We start from the raw sequence: 24,208 nt of genomic DNA, 5'->3' as shown, positions 1-24,208 counted from the left end.
GCTAGCTCCCTTGAAATAGTCCACATCCCATTAAACATCAGTACAATTGAACTGGCAGTTCCACACTATGCCATCTTGTCAGTGTCTCTTGGGTCCGTCTTGCAGTAGTTTGTAGAGGAAAGCATCCAGGCCCAACTAGCCCACTCTGCAGCTTTTCCTTTAAATAACGAAGGAAAATGAAATGAAAATTTCTGTATTCTGCAGAATTTCTGCACAGCAAAGAATCTTCTCATATACTTACTGTTGCAAACCTGTTTAAAGATAATCTTATCTTAAATTATTTACCTGTTGAGTGAGGTAGTACTGCTTTGTCTTTTTCATAATGTAAGGGATTTTCTCCGCTTCATGCCTAAGTGATGAAGAGAAGGTAAGTGAAAAAAATGCATGTGAAATGGTTTGTGAAATCTTGTTTATGGCTCACCTTTGGAGCAAGACCTGTCATTAAAGACCTGTCAGATTATCTTTTCATGCTGCTTTTGTGGAGTAAACTGGGGACAGATTGGCAGGGGAAGTGTTCTGGAAGGTGTGGGTTTGAATTCCACTGCAAAGTCTCCACTGGAGTCAGAGCAACTTCCCTTCCTTTGCCAGCTGGAGAATTCCTCTGATAGCATTTGAAGACTGCCAGCCTAAAACTGCCATCTGCTTCTTTTCAAAGTTTATTCTGAAGATGTAAAACTTTATGGTTCTGGTGAGGGAACTGAACAGAACCCTTAATATGAAACTATGGTAGTCCTTGTTCGCTAAATCATTGGCTTAGAAATTACTACTATTATCAAGAGTTGATCCATTTGTGGCTTTACTTAAATTTTACATTGTTTTAAGATTTAAAAAATAATTAAAGTGGACTGTCCCCATGCCACTGACCAAGTAGAAGCAAATACAGCGAAGTTTGTGCTAGTGCTGGCATGGAGAACTCTAGTCAAGGATGTGTTCTCCTTATGGCTGCACTCCTGAGGGCCAGTCTCCTCTAAAACTGGATGTTTGTGGCCCTCACCTATTTCACCTGCTTCTAAATCTTAGCTTTGAAAAGCAAGCAAATTTCCATTGCACTTAGACTACAGAATAATTCCTTTCAGGTTAAGGACAGTCAGCTGGTAACCAACAGCATGTTACAGGATCATGAGATGTCATTTTAAGGATCTTTCTGTCAAACCATTTAGGAAAAAAAAAATCTGAATGAAGAATGCACTTAAATGAAGTTGAACTTGTTCACTAGTATTAAGCTGAGAACATATGATTGAATTAAACGTCTAAAACGATTACAGTTGATTTTATTTCATTCACTGCTTACACATTAAAAGAGTTATTGTAAGAGAGGAAACAAAAATTGCATAAATGATGCTTTACCATTACTAAAACAGAAAATAACACTGATTCTTAGATTACTATTATGACTAAGCTAATAAAATAGTCATATGTCATGAGGAATTTCATTACCGTTATGAATGTGAGTGTACAATTCAATCTCAAGTGCTGCATTAATTTTTAATTGAGCCGTATGTGTTCTACCTAGTGGAAGGCTTGGGTTTTTCCGTTGCACACTCAGTACATTTTAATTGAACACCTGATTCCTGCCACCAACACGTTAACATCTGGACTCTATCTGTCTTTTATGCATATAGGCGCACTGACTATAACTCTGCAGAAAAGCAGATAATAGGAAAACAAAAAGACAGTATTATGGAACACTTTCAGCCATCACTTTTTATTATACATTGAGAAGCATTTAATTATCTTATTTCATTTAATTAGCCCCACTACTTAAGTCAATTGTTTTTTATTGATATGGCGTGTTAGCAGCTTCTCTAATTGGAACAAAATAGCATGTGACTGTACTAAATGTCTTGTGCAAAATGCTTTCTTACCATTTTTTCTTTCCCAAGACTTTTGTTTATTTTAATTTTTTCAGTAATGTTTAAAACATTTTGACTTGGAATATCTTGATTTAAACTTTAGCAGTTTTCATAGTTTTAACCCTACATTAAAGACAAAAATGTTTCTGAAAAAAACGGTGTTTTCTTAATAACATTGGATTTAAAAGCCAGACAGTATCACTCTTTGTAGACTTCAGGAATACTAGTATTTCTTCAGAAAGAGAAATGTATTTTAAACATTCCTTATCACTAAGACTTTATTTATAATTTGTTTCAACATTTATAAATTTACTTATGGAAGAGAAACAGCCTTGTGTCACTGTAGCTGTTGTACTTGTGCTTTTGTTACCTAATCTGTACCCATGTTTGAGATCTATGATTTGATAATGCTGATAATTATAACAGTGTGAGTTCAAATTTTATGAATCCTTTAGGACATGATGTTAATTTCCAGTTAAGTAGTAACAGAGCTCACTTTAAAGAAGCTGCTGTGGAAATGCAGTTGATCAAAAATGCTTATTTTTTTTTCTCCGTGAGACAATTTCTTTGAATAGTTTTAGATTCTTCTATTCAAAACCATTTTATTATGAAAACTATTATTATTGAAAAACATAATTCCTCACAGTGAATTTGATTTCTCTATACCAGAAAAAAAAATATATGTATAATTGTACCAGTTTGGCACATTCTCATTTTTCCAAGTACCACTACTTTTGCAAATAGTTTTCATTCCTTCTTAGTTGTTGGATAATCTTTATATGATATGCATTGAATTGTATTGACACAGATGAAGTAACGTGTCTTTATGCGGTGAACGTTCTCACCCTAATTTGAGAGTAAACGTATTGATAATATGTATGATTCTGTGCTCCCATATATACACGACTTGTGGAATAATAAGGCATTGTACTTAAAATACCCATTTTGAAGCTCAAATATAAGTTTTACAGTCCTTGCCCTGAAGCTTAATTTAACCTCTTGTTATGGTTTCACCCTTGCATTTTCTTTCCTGTTCAGGTCAGTCACAATGCAGGTAGCAGGGATCAAGGTGAAATAGATTTCTGTAGACTGAGGCATTGCATCATACATACCTTGACATCCACTGGAGGGCAGCATGGTTAAAATAAGGGAGAAGACGGGACCACGATTCAGCTGCATGAATCTCACTTTTGATTGTTTACATTGTTTTGTGAAAGCTTTTACAGTTTAGAGAAGTGTGTATTTTCCTAGCGAATACAGAGAAAATAATTGCGTGTTAATTGTAGAAATTGCCATTTGTTGCTTTTTAGCAGCTCAGAGTGGAAGTATTTTTCTCTATGTGTATACACGGTCAATTTTAGAAGAAAGTTTTGCGTTCTTTTTTCTTGTCTTTATATATATATATATGTTTATCAACAGTGTTACTGTCGAATATCACTTTAGGATTGATGTTTTTGGGAGACAGTTGCTGGACAGAGCAGTCCTGTGCAGCAGAAATGGGCTGACTGCAGTAGATGGCTCACATGCCTCCTCACAAGTGGTAAATTCTGCATTCTTCAAGTGCTTCTCCCACAGGTCCAATTGCGAATCAGCTGCAGTTTAATAACTCTAGTGCACGGACAGTCCATTTGAATGTTTTTATTTAACACCAAATTGGCATGAGGTGTCAATCTGTCTGGAGTAGGAATGCCCTACAGAGGGATCTGGACAAGCTGGAGAGCTGGCCTGAAGCCAATGGGATGAAGTTCAACAAGTCCAAGTGTCAGATCACCTACAGTGACCACTCTACACTGACAAGTTTTCCAGTGCAGAATATCTCTTATCAGAATGTTAGATTGGCCTTGTGATGTAGGAACAAATGTACATCTAATTCTGTATCACATCTACTGTAGCCAGCAGCAGGTGATGGAAGTGTGTAACAATGGCCTCTCTCTGTTCTTTTCCATACTCCACCCACCTGCAGGGCAAGGACTCTGAGCCTGATGTGGTTTCTTTGCATGAACTGAGTGCATTTCTCATTCACAAGCCCTTCCAGGAATGCATGAAATGCACAATGAAATCTAACTAATTTGAGTTCATGGAAACAAGCCATAACCATTGCTTTGCTTTGTAAAAATGGAAATTAATGTCTGGCACTATTCCTATAATCCTTAGAGTTGCTAGAGGTGCAATGGAGACAGTCAGCAGCTACCTATACAGGCAGCATCATTTGGGTTTTTTTTCTGCTGTTGTTTTGGATAGAAACAAGTATGGTTCCAATGTTTATGTGGAGTCTGGTAGACTAAAAGACTAAAATCACAATTAAATGGGAAAGCAATTAAGTTGGGCATTTAATAGCAATGATATATAGATTGTCAAGTTACAGATATATGTTTCATTCATAAAGAGTATCAGTATGAATAGGTCCTTAGAATTTCTGTTTTGTATATGCTGAGATCAGAGGCAGTTTCTGTGATGAGCGCTCTGCTAATTGGGCTCCCCTAATACCAGTGTTGAGATGTCATACAAAATCCAATTTAAATATAGTGAGTTTAAAAACACCCTGTATTTATCACAGAGCATATGAATGTGCCTTCATGAAAAGCTGAACCTAATTGGTGAAGGGCAAAGAAACTGTGTTTATCCACAGGACTGTATTTGCGTATTTGTATAATCCTTGTCTCCGTTTTAAGCTTAACCCAGCCTCTGAGAAATACATTTTATCTATGGTTTACTAACAGCTTTTTGCAAAGTAGGGAGATTTTGCTATTTCATTGATTGTATACAAATTCCAAAATGGTAACTGTAATTTCCCCCCACTGCTATAGTTTTATTCTATGACTTGTCATGCTGGACTTGCTGTAGTGCAACTGGAATGAAATTTGTTTTTCTTTGCATCCACAGAAGCTTTACCTCACAGACCTGACTAGTATACACTATTCTGAACTGAGCTTTAGAATGAGAACTTTTGTCTGACTGTAAACAAGCATTTGCAAGTATGTTCTGATAGCCACAGAAGTATTTCAGTATTCAGTGAATGTCACCTTATCTACTTTTTCAGGACCTCTAGATGTAGAAATTCTTATTCATATCATCTGTTTTCAAATTTTAAGATGCCTACTAGTGATGATCACAACAAATGTTATGAAAACCCAATTGTTGATATTTAGGATTAGCTCTGATGAGGTCCGTGTTCTTCAAGAAATTAAGCTTATATCAATTCAGAAGTAAAGCATTCTAGACAGTGAAATGAAATGCGTATCCTGCCAGAGATAATCAAAACCAACTAACATTCCTAAAAGAGTTCACTGCTTTTAGTGGCCTCCCTTTCAGAGCAGAGTATTTTCAACACAGACTCACCAGAATTGGAGTTTCATTGGTTGTCAGCTTAGTTCATTGATTTCTGTTTTTAAATACCACTGTGACACTGAACGAGGGTGTTTTAACTGATTCCATCAGTGGCAGTGTATGACCTAGCAACAAAAGTAGATTTTTCATTTTAGCAGGTCCTTGGCAATTTAGATCATAAATAATATCACTTCCTGCCTGGCAAAAAAAAAAAAAAAGTCACCACTTTTTCTATCTAATTGCAGTGTCATGTACTTGCAAAGGTGTCCAGGCCGGATGCCCAGATACTTTTGATTGCTCAGGATGCGTTGTTTTAAGACCTGGCAGTATAAACAACCTCTGATACAGCCCAATTGGATGCTAAAGGGAGAGGAGTGCAGTTGAAACTTTTTTCTAGTACCTCTACTAGAAAAAAATAAATTTAGGCTGTCACACTTGAAACCAATCTCTTAGTTGTTTCTCCTTACTCTGCTTCATTTCACCTCGTGGAACACTTTGTGTTCACAGACTGCAATCATTTTAGAGGAAATTAAACCAAGAGATGAGCTCCAGGAGTTCCCCACGTATGTTGCAACCACTGTTATTTGGTCCCTGGGATCAGACTCTGCTCAGAAGTAAACCACATAAAAAAAATACAGAGAATGAATGTCCCACAGTTGTGCTACATTACCTGTTTACTTTACAATTAAACTACTTCAGAATCAGAACACTTCTTGCATTGTATCTGAATAATATCATTCTTTTGTTACCTGGAATTGTCTCAAGACTAAAGGATATATTTTATTGTCTTGATAAACACTCTCCCTTTACATAGCAAGCATATTTCATGGTATGACATGAACTGGATCAGTAATTCTCAAGTTGCCTTTGCAGTTACTTCACAAGCTCTGTAAGTGCTGGTATGCATATTCACAAATGCTGGAGCTCTTCAGAGTGTGTTGAGTTATTACTGTGAAAGAATATAGGGATATCTGACTTTCCAGCATATATTTATCCATTTATACTATAAGAGAGAAGTTGTTTAGAAAGAAAAAAAAGAAGAAGCTCATTTTTCTATTCATATTATGAGTATCTTGCTCATTGGAATAGATGGAACTGTTTGCTATGGTTGGGGTGTTTGTATTACTTGACATTCTTCAAGTTTTCTATATCCTTAGCAGTCATAATTACAATAGAAGTTTAGGCTGATTTTTTTTTTCATTCCATCTGTTCAAGGCTTATTTAGTCCTGTTTCTCAAGAGTACAGAAGATACTAAAATGAATCCGAGAATGTTTACTGCTAGGTTTCTTATGACCCAGGTCATATTGTTGTCTTGAATCAGTTTTCTCTCTCGTCCTCAACTGAAGGCAAAAAATGGCTTAATCTTGTGGGGTTAAATAAAAGAAGGAATGCGGTGCAAGGAAGATTCCTTTTATGCAGGCGTGCAGGGATGACTGAAAGTGCCTGTGGGCATTTGGTCCCCATTGGTTCTCACATCGAATGCAATGATGCCCACAGATAGCCTGTATTGTTGTCAGCTAAATGGGATCATGAGTGTCTGAAAGGTGTTTGAGAATGAACTGAAAATCATTTTCACAAGTGGATGATTACTTCTGCCACGTGTTAACCGAACTCTATCAGAATGGCCCAGATTTTTGAGACTGCATTAATTGCTCTTTCAACCTTGACTGAGGTTTCTCTTTAAGAAAGGCCTTTGCTGGACTAAACTGCTACGCTTATTGATTTTTCTTTCTATATTTTTTTCATTGTTTGTGATAAATGAAGCTTTTTACAAGTAGAGAATTTATCATTCAAGATGTAGATAGATTGCTTCATTCCTTGGAATAAAAAGGCTCGTCTAAAAATGATCTCTGTAGAAGTAATAAGTCCTTTCTCGTTTCTCCAGCAGTGAATAGCTCCAGTATTCCACACTCAATTATGTTTTTCAGCTTTTCATTAATGCTGATTTTTTTTCATCAGAAAGTAGAACCCTGCACTCTTTCACTGTGGACAAAAAGCAAATAAGCTTCCATCTTCTTTCCTGTCTATGTCACCACTTAATTGAAACTGAATGCTAATTATTTAGTGATGTGGTTTTGAATTTTTGTAAGACAAGGAAATGTGCTTTGAAAAATATTCAAACCTTACTTATTTAAAATTTAGTGGTGGTCAGACTTTGATAAGAAAATAAGTTCTGTTCAGTGATTGTTCTGTTTGATGTTACCTATTCTCCCCCCAGAGTACAAAGGGATACTAAGGGAGAGAAGTTGATATAGGAAACATTGTTATCCAAGTGTACTTGGCTGTAGCAATGGAATTACTTCTTTTTTTTTTTCCCCCTGAAAAAATGAACTTTATTAGACATTTATATTTCTATTGCAGTGCATGTACTGTGAAGTATAATCAGATTGATCTGTGTCTTAATGCTGATCAGACTGGTACTTTTTTATTTGTGAGTGAGAGAAAAGAAATAAGACAATATTAAAGCATATTCAAAAAACAAAAACTGTGGGTTTTTAACAGCGTAAGTCTTTGGAAGGTGAGAGAATGGTTTGCACATTTGGTTGAATATTAATAGTGTCTGAAAAATGGCCATAAAGTCTTTATGTTGGTGTAGCACTTTGTGATTCAGTATTCATAATTAAGGTCCTATTTTCTCTGATGTAGAAAAGCAGGTGAAATGGTCTTAAATTAATGGTAATATGGACATTCAAAAAGTAAGACAACCAAGCATACAATCAGTACATTTTCTAATACATGCTTATACCATTATAGGTGTAATGTATACATACCTATTACAATATTCATATTTTTTTTCACAAAATAGAAGTGTGTCATATTTATGTATCGCTATGGGCATCAGAAAACCAATCCTTTCCCAGATCTTGTCAGTTAGCTCATTGAAAAAGTAACAACATATGGTCTAGTAATAATAATAATAATAAATATTCTATTTTAATAAAAAGCAATTACTATCCTTGTGCTCAGATACAGGAAAATCATCTCCATGTCTTTCTTCTTGGTGTATGGCTTAACAGTAGTAATTAAAAAACTATTTTTGATGGTCCCAACTTTATAACCTAAATTAAAGACAGGAAAGTTGTAGCAAATGATGTGATTAATTTTAGTAACACTGTATTGGCTGTTTCTGAGTATCAGCTGCTTCTTGGTTCTGCACGTAGAGACAGACGCAGCATCTGAAGGAATGGCAGCTGTGTGTTTATTAGTGCCACTGAGGGTATTTAAAATAATCTGAACAAACAATGCTATGCATGAATGGCACTCCTCTGTGGCTGGAGAAAGTGAGCAAGAGTGTAGGTGAATACAGGACTCATACAGAGAGAAATAGCAAGATGCAGCTCTGTTTGTGAGAGGCTTCTGTGCGTTGTGGTACTGACATTTCACCGAGACCTGTGAAAAATGCAATTTCTCATCTCAAATCATTCTAAAACTTAGCTATAGGACTTAGTTTTCTTCTGAATCTGTTAACCTCTTCATTTTCTGCTCTAGTTCTGACACTTAAGTTTTATTTAATTCCATGAACTCTTTCTTTTGTAGATTTTTTCTCTTCTATACATGAACTGCAGTTTCTACAGATATCTGAGATATTGTTGTCCAAGTTTAACAGCTTTCTTAAGTCCTTTGTTTCCCATTTATTTCAGTGAAAAAGAGAATCTCAGATAGGATTTAGGAGTCCGAGAATTCCCTTCTGGGTGTAAACCTGAGATTTAAATAAAGGTATTTTTCTCCTGATATTTCAGGAGCTTGTATACTTGAAATGGGTATTGGCTATATCTCCTGTAAATGACTGAAACTTTCTTCACTGGAAAATACTGTCCCTGCTAGAGCTGGCCCTGGGAGAGGAATTAGTAACATATGGTCATAGCTGTGAGTTTATAACAATTTACAAAACAAAGTGGCATAACATTGTGAACTTCTGTACCAAATCCCAGATTTGCATCACAAGTGCTCCTTTCTTCGTTACCTAACTTTATCTGAGAACACCTCATATTAGTGTTGTTGCTGTTCCTGTCCTTTGTTTCCCAAGGAAGTTGTTATTTAACACCTGAACTAGAAATGAAATCACTTACATCTTACAGGAGGAATTATAAGTGCATGTTTTTTATTTATTTATGTTTTTTCAATTTTTGTATCCTTCCCTTTGTTATGATTATGAATTTGATGTAAATTGTGACAGTTCTGCCTGTACTGCAGAGCCATGTGTGGTATTTCTTACAGAAAAATGACATAGGACAAAGTGTCTGTGTCATGGTAATGAGGGAGACATTAATTAACCTTCAAAACCACCATAGTTAATGAGAAGCATTATGCTGAACATTCATACTAAATAAAAGTTTGTCTTTTCTCTATGGTATCTAAAGCAGGGAAGAATGTGTTGGATTATATGCCCAGGACAGGTATAAAAAAGTTTTTGCCTGCATCTTACCTGTGTGTTTCATGTGACCAGTTGGCTGATCACTCTGTTTTTTGACACTGAATTCAAATCTCAAGGCAACAGAGCCACAAATGACTTCAGAAAGTAGAGAGAACTGGTCTCTCTCATCTTTCCCAGAAGGTACCTGTTCACCCACCAGCCGTCCCACCAACCAGCACCAATCACACTCATAACTTCTCCATAATATAGGATGTAATAATGCCAGTGTTCACTGATAACAATATGAATCTGCCTTTCACCCACGTAGTTTTACTAGATAAGCTTCAATGAGATTGGCCAGCCTGAAGTGGTCTCATATCTCTTTAAACATCTTTACTACTCGTGGACTCTTTCTAACGAGCCCATTGCCCATCCTTTTCTTCTTGCTTTTGTTAATAACACTGCAACATGTCCATAGTGGCAGAAAAGTATTATTATGCTATAAAACTTGCTGCATCTGGTTGCTTACTGTGTCACCAAATGGTATCAGCATATTTGGTTTTATCTCACCACTGTTTAATGTTTGTGGTTAAATCATTGTAGCCTAGAAATTGCCAAGGTGATGAGAAACATTTTTTTAACTCTACAAGATGTTATAATATGTTTGGGAAACTGGGCACTTATTCTGGAAATATTAATGATCCTGTTTGCTGGCATTTTGTTATTTAAGCATTTACCCAAGCTGACACCATGACTGGCTTCTCATAAACTAGAGGAACACTGGGAAATCTATGGAAATTAAGTACCAAAAAACTGCTGGGGAGTTTAACTTTTCTAATATTCAATATCTTGATGGAAGTAAAATTGTTTTACTTCATGCTATTTTTCTAGAGACAATTGGTAAAATGTAAGTGATGAGCAGGTTAGTCTTACACAGGAGGTCATTTGTTTCTGGATTTTGGTTTTATTATTAAACAGCCTAATTGAGAATGCAACTGAAAGAAAAAATCACAAGAAAAGAATCTCAGTAGGTATGGTAAGTGAATACACTTGTAAGAGTTGCATCCTCCTAATATCATGCTTAGTATTAAAAGAAAAAACAAACATTCTCCCTATTATTTCCTTTCCAGATATTTGTATGCTCTAGGACAGAAGGTGTGGAAGCGGTGGAAAAAGCGCTACTTTGTGCTTGTTCAGGTTAGTAGACTGCCATAAAATTTCATTAAAATGTACTTATTCTCATGTTTATGTTGTCTGGAGCCATTTATAATTTGCTGTGTTCATCGCTACTGCCGAGCCTTTTGTGAGGTTCAGACTTCCCAGGATATGTGTATATTTTTATGCATACATCTGTAGTAAACAGAAATGCTACTGAATTTTACTTATATAAAGTTTTATTTATATAAATCAGTCCCTACACTGAGAAATGTTTCAAGTGAAGCCTAGAAATTTCTGAATACATTTGTTGCAACCTTAAAACATTCTAGCAATGGCTTTCTGTCAACACTCAATTAAACATACATAGTTATGGTTTTTAAATGGATTGTACTTACTGTTTCCCTGATTCCATCTCATCAATAATTTCCTGCATGTAAAATTAATGGTTATATTCACTGGTCGTGGAAACTCTAGTGCAGGATTTTTTCTTGGCCGCAAAAAAATGTGCTGGACTGATAGTTCATAACCTTTAGTCCAAAACTTGAGCTGCATTTTCACTTGCTGACAAATGTCAACATTAACGTGAGACTAATACGTTGGGATTCATTTGAGTTGTCAAAATTGAAAAATAAATGATATCTGTGAATTTGTGGCAAAGTGAATGTTTTCTGTTTGTGCTTGTCTGAAGATGGCAGTTACAATGTTGATGTTCTTTTAGTTGCTGTTCTTTCATGTGTCCCTTATTTTGTTGACAGAAAAATAAGTGTGAATCTCCCATAACATTATACTAAGGATGATGCCTGTAAACAGGAATGATGGCTTCTAAGACTGCTTTACAGAAAGCCTGACTCTTTTTTTTACCATGCTGTCAAGTCTCATTCCTACTTCTACATCTTGAAAGTTGTAAGAATGCTTGAAGAAGTACCAAACAAGATCTTTAACAAAGTAAAGCTAAAAGCTGAGTGTATTTGCATCTTATTCTTGCAAAGACTGATGGTTTTGTTTTCTCCCTGTCTGCTGTGGGAGCTGGCCTGGATATTGATCATAGAATCATAGAATCAGAATAATTAAGATTGGAAAATACAGATGCGAAGACAAAATAACTTCTTGGAAAAGGAAAGATTGGAGGGCCCCCCTGTCCTTCATACTCTTATTTCACACTCCTACTTCACATCCTCCTTTCACAAAAAGAAAGGCCTTGTCCTCTCCCTCCAAACCACAGGTGCCCCCTGAGTATTACCATAGCACACACCTAAGAGACTCATGTTTTTGTGTGTAATGTGGAGAGCATACACATGAATTTAATATAAACATTCAGTAATGAATATCAGTCTGTTGTATTGAGATATATATAAATATTATATATATATATATTATGAATATATATATACATATATATATTTATGATGATTCTTCCTCTGTACATTAGGTTTTAGGTAAAATATTAAGGCCATGAAATTCAGTTGTAAGACAGAAGCTATCAGTATGATTTACACATGCTGTGGAAAATTAACTCAGGTGTGAAACTAGATGAGTAATGTTGATTTTTCAGGAGAGTGAGTAATGTGCATCTTTGTTATTGCTATATGTATTAAAAATTAGTAGTGATGTGTGAAAGAACAGTTTGATGTTAGAGAAGGGTTACAGAGCCTAGAAATATTAACCTCTTCAGTGTATTTGCTTTTCTTCCTTTTACAATCCAGTCATTTCTTTAAATGGCTGTTCATTTTAAACTAGAAAAGACAGAGATATAACATGGTAGGTAAGAAACTTCAGCTGAGTTTGCTAAGCTCACTGGTAATAATCTTCCTCCAGTAATCTAAACAGAGATTATTTTATGTCACTTTCGTTTCCTTTGTTGTAGTAATTGAAAAGTTTTGTGCTTAATAGATAATTGGTTTTTTAAGCATCCCAGTTATGCGGGCTAGTTCAAGCAACTGAATGACACAAGTGGGGCAGATCCTATGTTAGGGCCCTGAGGGCACTAATGACCTATGCCTCTGGCCATGCCTTGGGGACTTCCCCTACCCTGCCCACCACAACACAGGCCATCATATCAGCTCCCAGGACACCATTCCTAACCCCAACAACACCACAGTGGGCCAGTCTCCAGTTCCCCATAACCCTTTCCATCCTATCCATGGGCCCCTATGAGGCTACGGACTGGCCCATACTATACCATCCCTATACCCAGGGAGGTGACTAGTGCCCAGGGTCCAACGCTGTCCCACTGCCTCTCAACTCCCTTGCTGGTCACTGGGCCTGGGGCAGGCCCTGACTACCAGACCCTATCCTGTAGTATTTGGGTCATTTAGTAAAGTTCATTTAGAGAATCTCCCCCAAAAAACAGGATTATGCCACAGGATTATTGGCACATTATGTTTGGAGGAGCATTATGCAGACAATAATCTCATGCCTTCTTTCTTATTTTCCATAAATATCAGTCATATCAATCTTTTTTTAAAGAGTCAAAAGTCTTCAGTCAGTGGCAGCTGAAGTCACTGGATGTTAAGGTGGATTAGTGCACAGGTACAGCACCATCTAATGTATGAGTGAAGCTGAAATCAGCTGTTTTATGTCAAAAAGAATCATTCCTGATGTTGTTGCCAAAGATGTAGATCTAGAGAACTGTTAGCTAAGTAGTGAACAACTAAGATCAGGACGCTCCATCATCTGTTAGACAAGCTTCTAGCATGTCCTTGCATCTTTGCATAATTCTGCAGATCTAAAAGGTGATCTTACAGTTCAAAACAAGTTAGATGGCCAGACATCCTGCAGTTCCTGGAGACAAGAGTTTCTCAGGCCTGTTTAATTTCACTTCCTTTAAGCTTCTAGTGTTTGCAGATACACAGGCTCTTTTTTTCTGGTCACCCCTTCTTAGTCTTTCCAGCTCTTCAAGCTTGGCAATATTTCAATTTATTGTTAATGACTGTTTTTGCTCCCCCAGCTGTTAGATTCCTCTCCAAATATTTCCAAATGCATTTTTCTCAGCTCTCCTTATTTCTTTCTAAACTATCTATGGAGTCCTAAACGGTGAAGTGGAAAATCCTCATTTTATTTTATTTTTTTTCCGTTGCACTTGATCAGAAGTAATTGATAGTGTTACAGAATACAGTACTGTATCCAGTAAGCTGAGCAACCTGGAGATGACAGAGGTTTAGGATGACAGAGGTTCAGGAATACAGAGGTGCAGAAGNATATTAGACTTTATAAAAGCAAACAGAAGGTTCAGTGTCGAGCTGGACAGTTACATGTTTGTCATTCCAGCTGCACTGTAAGTGTTGTGGCAGTCCTTCTGCAGAGAATATTTATATATATAAAATGAAGTTCTTAGAATACAGGACCTTTTTTTTTCCTCACACAGTAGAAAGAGTGGTATTTAGTACCAAGTATTTTCCCTGGCAGAACCTAGTTTGATTCCTTCCAATCTTTCACAAAACAACAGCCTATAGTATGTTATATTTCAGAATGCTGCAAGGAGGTGTGTTTACAGGGTATTTTTTCTTTTCATTTGTCAGGAAGGGAAAAAAAAAAACAAGTGTGTTTTATTTCTTTAGTACAACTGATATCTAATTTAAGCAGTGTATGTGTATTGTGAAGCATTAGCTCTGGAATGGAATAGAGCAATTAAGAATTCTTGTCTTACTTAGGTTAGCCAATACACATTTGCAATGTGCAGTTACAGAGAAAAGAAGTCTGAACCTCAGGAACTGATGCAACTGGAAGGATACACTGTGGATTATACAGCTCCTCACACAGGTATTTTTCATCACTGTAAATTACAGTATGTTTGTGTAAAACAGCTAAATTGGTTTTATTCAGCTTGATCTAATACTGAAAACCACCAGGGCTATTTTTTTTCTGCATCTAAAGGTTTTGCAAATATTCCATTAAGACTTTCTGAAGTGAAAAATCTGACAGCTTGCTGTCAGAAGAAAAACAAACTTACACTAGTGTAGCCTGAAACATTACAGGGCCATATAATGGTACAAGGAAAAAGTATGAATTCTGATCAGTGTTTCCTTTTTACCTGTGGTTTTGATGGTATAATCATGTGACGGCGTACATGAAGTACATTTTGAAATTATTTGGAAAACATGATTGATGACATTGGTTGCAGAGTAATAAAAACATAGAATAAAATTGCAGATAGCAGAAAAACCTCTGAAATTTAGTAATGTGACAGGAGAAGGAAGTTGAAGTTACTCGTGTAAAGAAAAGGGATTATGTTGTACCTAAATGCTGGAGGATTATGAATTTAAGAGGCTTTTAATAAATTGAGTATTGATCTTTGAAAACATTGGCTTAATGTTCAGAATAACTCAAAAGCCTATCAGTTCTCAGAAGATATTTGGAAAATCAATGCAATGTTATGTCACAGAAAATCCCTGGTGCAACCGCATGGAATCTTGAGTGCTGTGCTGGTCATGTACTCACAGAATAAAGTATTTGCATGAATAAAGGTACCAAAGAAGGAACAGAAAGGTTGAGAAGAGGTATGGAGTTGCTTCTGTTAAGGAAGAAATAAAGTAGACTTGCATCTATGAAACTGATACCCTGAAGGAGAATATGTTTGAGAAATACAAGATAGTATATGACATAAAGAGTAAGAAATAAATTAGAATTGAGTTAGAAATGGAATAGTGAAAATATTTTCTTTTTTGATTTCAATAGTTAATTCCACTTATATGTACATTCCATTTAATCCCTAGAGTTCTAGATTTTATCTTATTTCTTGGTCATACATACCTATAAAATGATCTAACACCCACCCCCCTACACAAACATACAGAGTAAAATCAGTTAACTCATGCTATAAACCTTGATGGTGATTTAGAAATAACTCACTAAGATTACCTTCCTTCTTTCGTGCTTCAGGTCTTCAGGGTGGTAGAATGTTTTTCAATGCTGTTAAAGAAGGAGATACTGTAATATTTGCCAGTGATGATGAACAAGATAGAATACTCTGGGTTCAAGCAATGTACAGAGCCACAGGTCAATCGTATAAGCCTGTTCCTGCAAGTCAAGCTCAGAAGATGAATCCTAAAGGAGGAGATGTCAGTGCAGATATATCCCCACTCTGTAAGTTGCTTTATTTTTTGTGCAGCTTTGGTTTTACTTGCTAAAATAAGTGCAGGCTCCTTCAATGAAGTTTAATTAAGTAGAACTCATTCACTGGGGAAATTTGCCAAGCAATTTGTTGTTATCCAGGAGCTCTTTAACTCAAATTATTGTTACCAGCCAGGGAAATCCTGACTTGGAGGTCATTATTTTTATTATAATCCATGAAAATGCGACAATTAGCTTCGTATTCATTACAGTTGACCCACATATTACCATGGAGATGGTGTTTAGTGTATATTATATTTTTCACTAGTCAGGCAGTGTAGTGTTGAATAGAAAAACATCAATTTATTCACAGGATTTTATAGATTTAGATCAGGTTTATCATAGACGGTATATATTAGTTGCCTAAAAATTGAAACGCGGGCAATACATTGTGAGTTGAAAGGCACTAGATGAAACTGTTTGCATTTTTTAATAGAGATTAAATGCTAACAGTATTTAATATAAATACATAGAGTGAAAGAGAGGAAACATTTTTTAGACTAAGGTTGGTTTGAAATCTGAAGTCTTTGGCAGGTTGACTCAAAATAGTTGGCCTCTGTGACACAGTTTCATATTCTTCTATTTGTGGTGTAGTCTTTTATTATTACACTATTAGAAGACAGCAAAATGTGCTGGTTACACTGAGTAGTGTTCAGAAACCTGACAGAGCTGTAAAGAGCACTTAAAAAATGCATGTTTCATCTCACAAAAGCACTGGTGTATGTAGAATTTTTAATCTGAGCTGATTTTGAAGACTGAAATAACAACACATCAGAGGAGATGTTTAAGGTGAAGTATGTTGTAGAACGTAAGCAGCACTGCAAAAGCAAAGAAGGGACAACAGCTGAGAAATGCATCCACTCACCTTCTAATGAACTGACCATAAGCTGGGTACTGGGAGTTGACTGTGTTCACCTCCTGATGTTTCTACGTCATGTACATTAGCTGGAAATTACAAAAGAAGAGTCAGAAATAGCCAAGGAGTTGCTTTTTTTCTTGGTCACGGTGTTTGCCTAAAGGTGGATGCAACTAGGAAACACTGACAAAGAAAGTTACGGAAAGAAACAAGTACAATTGCAAGTTTGATATACTAAAAATTGTCCAGAGACAAAATTTCTGATCCTGATAAAGAATAAAATGGGGATATTTATGCCTTATTCATACAGTTAGAGAAGCTGATGGAGTAATGACTGATGCTAATTACTTGGTGATAAAGATCAAGTAAGGGGATTATAAAGACCCAGAAGGGGATTGTAACATCTTAATAAGTCAGCAGAAAGCCAAACATCATTCTCGTCCTACACCACCATGAATTCAGAGTTAAAATTTTTCCAGGGAAGAAAAGAGAGAAAATGGAAAAAGAAGTTAGATGAATAATCATTTGGTGTGTGGTAGATAATTTTCCTCATCTCTCTTTTAGAATGATGTCACTTATCAAAACAGATCAGAAAAGAAAGAAAAATTAATTCGAGATTTCAGGGAAATCAAAAGCATATAAAAATCATCTTGTATCCTCCTCAAATCTGTCCTTCAGCAAAACAGTAGTAATTCATCACTGTGCTATCTCCAGCCTCATGCTCCAGCCTTACTGGCAGTATTTTTTCTCTTTTTCTTCTACTTTTGGTCTGTTATTTCATTGTCTGGTATGTAAATGATAAATTTCTGGGGGTCAGGGACTTTCTTTCGATAACTTTCGATAGTTTTTACCATGGTTTAAAAAAGAAGAAAAAGAAAAAAAAAAGAAAGAAAAAAAAAAAGAAAAAAAAAGTTGTTTTTTGAGGGCTCACAGCTTCCAAAATGTGAAATAAATGCATACCCTGGATTTTACTATGTTATATGGAAGTATGAGCCAACACTATGAGTTTGAGTTAGTGGGAACAGAAATCAGGACATCAAATTCATCAAGAGATGAGAATTAATTGTTGAAAAGCAAAAGTATTACTTTCCCAGAGTTCCCCCATTTCTCCTTTCTGATATTTCCCAAGGTTGAGAGAATGTTCAGAAGAAAATGGAAATGTATTTTTTTCTTAACTGTATATCACAAAATAGCATTCTTGACATTCTTTGCCTTTGATCATAGTCTGAACAGGATATGTGTAGCTCATGGAATCTGAAAAATACAGTCATTCTAGCCATTTTTAAGTCACATTCCTATAACATTTATTAATTCCTTATAATTATTTAAGCTCATAATCTATTTAAAAAGTCAATTTTATTTCAGAGATAACGTATTCTTTTATATATATTATAATATTAAAATAAGATATAAATATTACATTAGATTTATTTTTCCATTATTTCTTGCTTGCCTAAAGCTAATAAAGGTAAGTTTTAAATTACTTTTTCTATTGATGGACCCAGTTTGGTAACAGACATTGTGTTACTGTTTGACACTGTTACTTATTCTGTTTAATTCACTTAATGATAGGAATCGGTTGTGGATCTTCCTGTAGAACTACATATAGCATATCATTTTTTAAAAAATAAATATTTTGTTTCTTTTGCCTAAATTATCTAAGAGGAAATCCTGCTTTCAGAAGGCATGTTGTATTCAGTAGGTCACCTTACGTATTCAGATCATCTAGATGTCAATATCAGAATGCTCACTTTGTTTCTTTTACAGCATTCAGTCAAAAAGTTTAATTTCTTTTCAGTATTTACAAAAAATAAAAAAATTAAAAAAAAAAATCCTCCTGTAAAGGAGAATCTTTTATATATTTATTGTAAGCATGGGGAAAAAAAAAAAAATTGAAGCCATTTAAATTAAGAAAGATTTAGCTGTATTTAATTTGTGCAGGAGATTGCTTCTAGTGGTAAATATGAATCCTTTTTCTTTTCTATGATCTGCTTTCTTTTAAATAGTGAATCAATAAATCAGATTATCCACATAAGATGGAAAGCTTGTAAGAAATATGGAAAACAGTCACACATCAGATTTGTGTTGGGAATCTTTTAGCTGTGTGTGTATTGTTTTGGAATCTACAGATATTTTCACATTGTAGTTAAGTACTTTCAGTAGTGTAGTTATGTTGATACCAGTTTATCTTTGAATTCAGGTGTTTTAATGTATTTAAATTGTACTAATTAAGAAAAAGCACTTCCTACATCTGTGTCAAAAATATGACCTAAGTTTGTTATTGATGATAGGGTAGTCTAACGCTAATGGGAATGTTGTTAATCAGTGTAATTGCATAAGCTACTGATCCTTTAATCATTAAAAATACATGCTGCTATTTCTCTGGGATGTTAGCTTCATACCTTACACCATCAACGTATTGTCATATTGTTTATTTGCAACATCCACCTTGGAGAAATCTGTCACATGGATGTGACTCTTGCTTTGACAATGCAAAGCCAAGTGATATGAATTAGTTTCTGCATCTTTCTAAGATGTGATGCTGCAGATCCTTCAGCTTGAATTAAATAATTCTCCCATCCACAAATACAGCTGAAAGTTGGACTTGACATGGATCAATATAATCTGGGGCTAAATTTCTAAATGTGACTGATTATGTTAGCATCATGCCCACAGATCAATATTGAGTTTTATTATGAACCTGGCTCTATAATTGGGTTTAATCAATAAACTTTTGTCTCCTTTTCTTTAGAAATTTTAGGTTTGTACTATGCAGGTTTTCAAAATTGCATTTAGGATACACTTAGATTTGTACTTTTCTAGTAACGAGTATAAAAAGATCTAGGTTTGAATTTAAAGGAACAAAGAACATAGACAATTGAAAGGGGAAGTCAATTTTTAAGTTGATAAGACTGTTCACCCCAATACAGTCTATAGAAACCAAGACAGCTAATGTGCTAATACATAACTAGTCCTTTTGGGCACTGTAAGGCTTTTTCTGTCCATACTTGATAGATAATTCACATTGAGGACTATGACAAAACATAGCTTTAATGAAAGCAATCACTAGAGCTTCTCTTTTGATAAACCCGCGGGGTTTAAAGGCGTTGAAAGATGCAATCTGTGAAGAACAATAAATTTGGGTCTTTGATTGAAGTGCCATTTGGGATGGTATGTTTTCTCAATGTATTTACACAAAAACGCTGCTCCCTTTTTCATTACTCTTTGCTTGAAGGTTGAAGGAGCTCTTTGCCATTACTACATTAAGGTTTCTCTCATTAAAAGCCAAGTACAAAAAGAAGGCTGGAAATGACCTAGCTCAAGTCAGTGTGTTCATTTCTGCTCCAGTTTGCCATTTGAGAAGTAGGCTTCAAGCCATGTTGAATATTTCTGTGAGTGCTACTCTAATCTACAGTAAATTTGATCTTTCTTATCTCTAGAAATAAATGCATAAACTTTTCTCTCTATTTTTTTTTTTTTTTTTTTTTTTTTTTTTTAATGGAGGGAAGGTTATTTGGCAATTTTGCTTGAATTAGAAAGAGCCACCCAGACCCAAGAAATTACAGAACACATTTTTTTATGCTCCTAAAATTGTTTTGCAAATCATAGCATTTGAAGAATTCCATTAAAAGAACCATTTTTTGCCAAAATGTTTTAATGTACAGGTTTCTATTGTAGTAGAAATGTAATGCTATTTGTCAGATCTGAAGACAAGATTCTGTAAGAGGTAACTTACAAACAACTGCCTATGTAACTTCTTTCTTTGAAGTTTTTTCAAGATTATATACTGAGAATTATATACCATGTTACATTTGCATTTTTTGCTCGATAATGTGTATTCCTCTTCACATTCTCTCCTTTGTATGAACAGACACAGACCGTGGTCAGAAACATGGCATGGAAGAGTTTATTTCTGCTAATCCCTGCAAATTTGACCATGCTTTCCTCTTTCAACTGCTTCAGAGGCAGACCTTGGATCACAGATTGAATGACTCCTATTCTTGTTTGGTGAGTATAGACTAGAAGATAGCTATAAAGAAGTGAGAAATAGTTGTTATAAAGTAGTCCTTTCTTCGTCATTCATTCAATAACTGTGGTTGTAGTTGGAATAAAAGGTCCAATTGATTGCTTTCAGATTTGAAAATTATACACTTGCAAACTGCTAGTGTGCCACTCAATAGAAAGCAGAGACCCAAACTGTCTCTGATTTTATCAGCTGAAATTTATCATGTCTTCTATGGAGGTCTGAATAAAAACAGAATGTTTTAATGATGGTCAAAGCCCCTGCAGTAGGATTTACTGACCCCTGTACAGGCATTTTAAGGTACAAATGTAGTTACCTTGTGTCAGACGTTTTCATCTACCTTGTAATTCTTCATTGTGCTAGAGTATGAAGAAGAAAAAAAAAAAAAAAAACAGAAGGAAGGAAGCAGAACCATTGGCAATCAGTACAGATATTTGGACAAGTGTGTGTTACCTGAATTGGCACCTCCGTGCCAAAGCAAACATTATTTCATGTTCAAAGTCACCTGTAAGAGAGAAGATACAGATGGAACGTTTCTGTATTTATAGCTGCAGTTTCCCTTCACTTCGAAGCACTTTCTGTTCTGTTCTCTACTTAGTAGGGTGAGGAGCTGAGAGGATGGAGCTGTTCCTGGTTTCATGTTCAACAGGGAAAAGCAGCAGCAATTTCATGGGAGTTTGTCACGTTACGCACATGTTTGTTTGGAACAGACCTTGTAAATTCTAGGGGCTTTATTTTTCACCAGATGCAGTCAGATATCCTGTATCCTGATCACTTAATGAGGACCTAAAATATCTCATCATGAACTTATTTTTTTTGTTTTTTTCACTTTACCATCCCAACAGAAATAAAAAATAACTTTATCTCTTTTTTTTTAAATATTTTTCTGTCCGGTCATGAATTATAAAGATAATGGTGGATTTTCCAGGTTTGTTTTCAAGTGTAAAAAGAAAAAAAGGAAGAAGAAAAAAAAAGAGAAAAAAAAAAGAAAAAAAAAAGAAAAAAAAATTATTTGATGACAGTTGTTTCCTTTTTAAAATACTGCCAGATAAGTACGTATAGAAAAAGTTAAAGGACTCATTTTCTGTCTGTGGGTTGCACACTGAATCAAAGAAGAGGCCTGAAGGTACATCTGTACAAAGTAATTGGCACTCAAAGAGAAAATGGTTAGCTTTCTAACAGTGCATTGGGGTCAAAATCTTTTTTTATAATAATAATATAGTAAGACACTTAATATAACCTTGAAATCAGGAACTTTTAGAAGAGGTTATGTGAAATACGCAGTGCTATAGCAACCATAAAGCAGATGCATTTCTTATTGTTCATTTTTAAATTCTTCTTTTAATGAGTAGAATGGGTGATCATTTTTTGTTAAATTGCACATTTAACTATATCTTTTTAAATGATAAAGTCAAGACTGTTAAGGTAGTGGCAGAGTGTTTGAACATAAAAGTACGGTGATTTTTACCCGGACAGCTCATTTCTTCTCATTTTTAGAAATGGTGTGTGCTTTTATTGCAGTAAAATATGGAGCAATCACACATGCAGCTTCTAAAAATAAAAGATAAAAAATGTTTAAAATGAATATTAAGCCCTATATTAAACTGTGAGCTGGGCTAAACTTCTTTAATTTTATATTCTTCTGCGTAGCGGGGAGCTTGGGTTTGTTTTTTTTTTTTTGAATTATACAATAAATAAAAAGCACACAGTTCTCTAATACACTGGAGCATATAATTGTGTGTTTGTGACTGCTACACGTGGTATGGAGCTGGGCAAGGGCATGGAAGGTCCATATTACTATGGAAATGAACACATTTAAACAGCTTTCCTACAGAATCCGAAGTTAACAAGTTCTTGAAAAATTTGTATTCCTGATAGAATTTTCTGATGTGAGAACACAAGAAATTTTACTAAGGAACCTTTTGCTTTGGAATTGTCAGAAGTTGACGTCTGTGTAGCATTCTGTCATGTTTTGCATAAAACTTTGGTGAAACATCAGCCACAAAGGCATAATATCAATCACAGTTGCCACTGTTCATTGTATGTAGGGATAGGACACTATTACTGCAGAAATTCAGCTATAATCTCCTTTCTTTCTCCTTTCAGCAGAATACCATTTTTTTTTTCCATCAAACACACACGTAAATTACATAAGCCATTGCTACGTGGGTTGGCTTGTTTAAAATACTGAATACTGCTGTGGATGCTGTAATTAAAGTACATGTTCTCTCTAGAAACAGCTGAAGCTCTTTAAAGGCAATGAACAAACTGACATCAATTGGTCAAATTGCATTTCATCACTGAGATTAAAGTTACAGCCGTAGAGAACCGATTATCCAGAAATTGCATTTTAATCAATGATATTAGTGTATCTGACCATTATCCAGATGTTCTCACACAACTTACAATTACGTTAATAAAACTGATTATTTTATAGGGACAGTTAATTTTGTATCGGTTAGAAAAGTTTGGATATAATCAAATCCATACCAGACTCTGGATGTGTTACCTTGGTTTTGTCAGCCATGCATTTCATGGTGGCAATAACTCAGAGCAGCAAGTGGTTTCCTGATATATATTCCTTTCAGCAAGAGGTTTATTGTTGGATCCAGCTTCCAATGTTGTAAACATTAGTCATTCAACATTCTACTATAAAAATTCTATGTAATGCACACAAAAATATGTGTTTCTGTTCTTTGTTAAATATAAAAACTATGAATGGGAAAAGAAATCTCAACACGTGTATGGTTTTTCTGTTTGCCTTTTTCTTTCAGGGTTGGTTTAGCCCAGGCCAGGTCTTTGTGCTAGATGAGTACTGTGCTCGTAATGGAGTGAGAGGCTGTCACCGCCATCTTTGCTATCTTAATGAGTTGATTGAACATTCAGAAAATGGTTCTGTCATTGATCCAACCTTACTCCACTACAGTTTTGCATTTTGTGCTTCTCATGTCCATGGCAACAGGTAATTTAATGCTGCATTTTTATATTAGTAACCTTAGAATGAATCAAATTGTTTATAGACTCCTTCACCTGATAGAGATGTTGTGCGCCTCAGAAATTGGTTCATGAAAGTTTTGTCAGAGGTCTTGGAGTTTCTATGTGGATTATATTAAAAAAAAAAAAGTCTTTCAGTTTATACTTTCTTAATGCAATGTGCTTTCTTAGGCATTGTATAGACAGACACATTCGAGGGAGAAGGAGTTATCATCCTGCATTCTGTGTTTGTATTGTTAGTGAATGGTGTTTTCAGTGAACATTTTGAACAATATTGAAGTTTAAAGGAAGCTTTGACAGCTTTTCTACAGTTTGTAGCTTGGCAACTAATCATACAATACTCAGTTCTTCTGGCTGTTCTACCACAAGGAGAAAAAATGCATAGTTGGGATGGTAGGGAGCTAGGATAATTCTGTAATTCTTTCCACTCAAGGAAAGGACTGTCTCAGTGGTCACAGTGATGCTCATGTGATTATGTCTTACTTGTTTGAGTGAAAGACTTGTTAAAAATAGAGTTGTTGATTTTCTGTGC

The 24,208-nt window shown here is 35.3% G+C and overlaps 1 protein-coding gene across 14 annotated transcripts in view; it reads left to right on the top strand.

The window, feature by feature from the left end:
* The window catches only part of CADPS2 (calcium dependent secretion activator 2), a 279,319-nt gene that overhangs the window by 166,972 nt on the left and 88,139 nt on the right, over nucleotides 1–24,208 (top strand). For 9 of the 14 annotated variants that reach the window (XM_032442781.1, XM_032442778.1, XM_015852957.2 and 6 more), the window contains exons 9-14: nucleotides 10,666–10,732; nucleotides 14,344–14,452; nucleotides 15,572–15,775; nucleotides 18,118–18,126; nucleotides 20,530–20,666; nucleotides 23,457–23,644. In XM_032442781.1, coding sequence (XP_032298672.1) covers nucleotides 10,666–10,732; nucleotides 14,344–14,452; nucleotides 15,572–15,775; nucleotides 18,118–18,126; nucleotides 20,530–20,666; nucleotides 23,457–23,644 — 714 coding nt within the window. The remainder of the gene's footprint in view (nucleotides 1–10,665; nucleotides 10,733–14,343; nucleotides 14,453–15,571; nucleotides 15,776–18,117; nucleotides 18,127–20,529; nucleotides 20,667–23,456; nucleotides 23,645–24,208) is intronic. The other 5 variants (XM_032442782.1, XM_015852971.2, XM_015852964.2 and 2 more) reach the window with 1 other exon arrangement.

The sequence above is a fragment of the Coturnix japonica genome, chromosome 1 (genome assembly GCF_001577835.2).
Source record: "Coturnix japonica isolate 7356 chromosome 1, Coturnix japonica 2.1, whole genome shotgun sequence".
Lineage (NCBI taxonomy): Eukaryota > Metazoa > Chordata > Aves > Galliformes > Phasianidae > Coturnix > Coturnix japonica.
The sequence above is the reverse complement of the archived record's forward strand: the minus strand, read 5'-3'. Positions and strand labels throughout refer to the sequence as shown.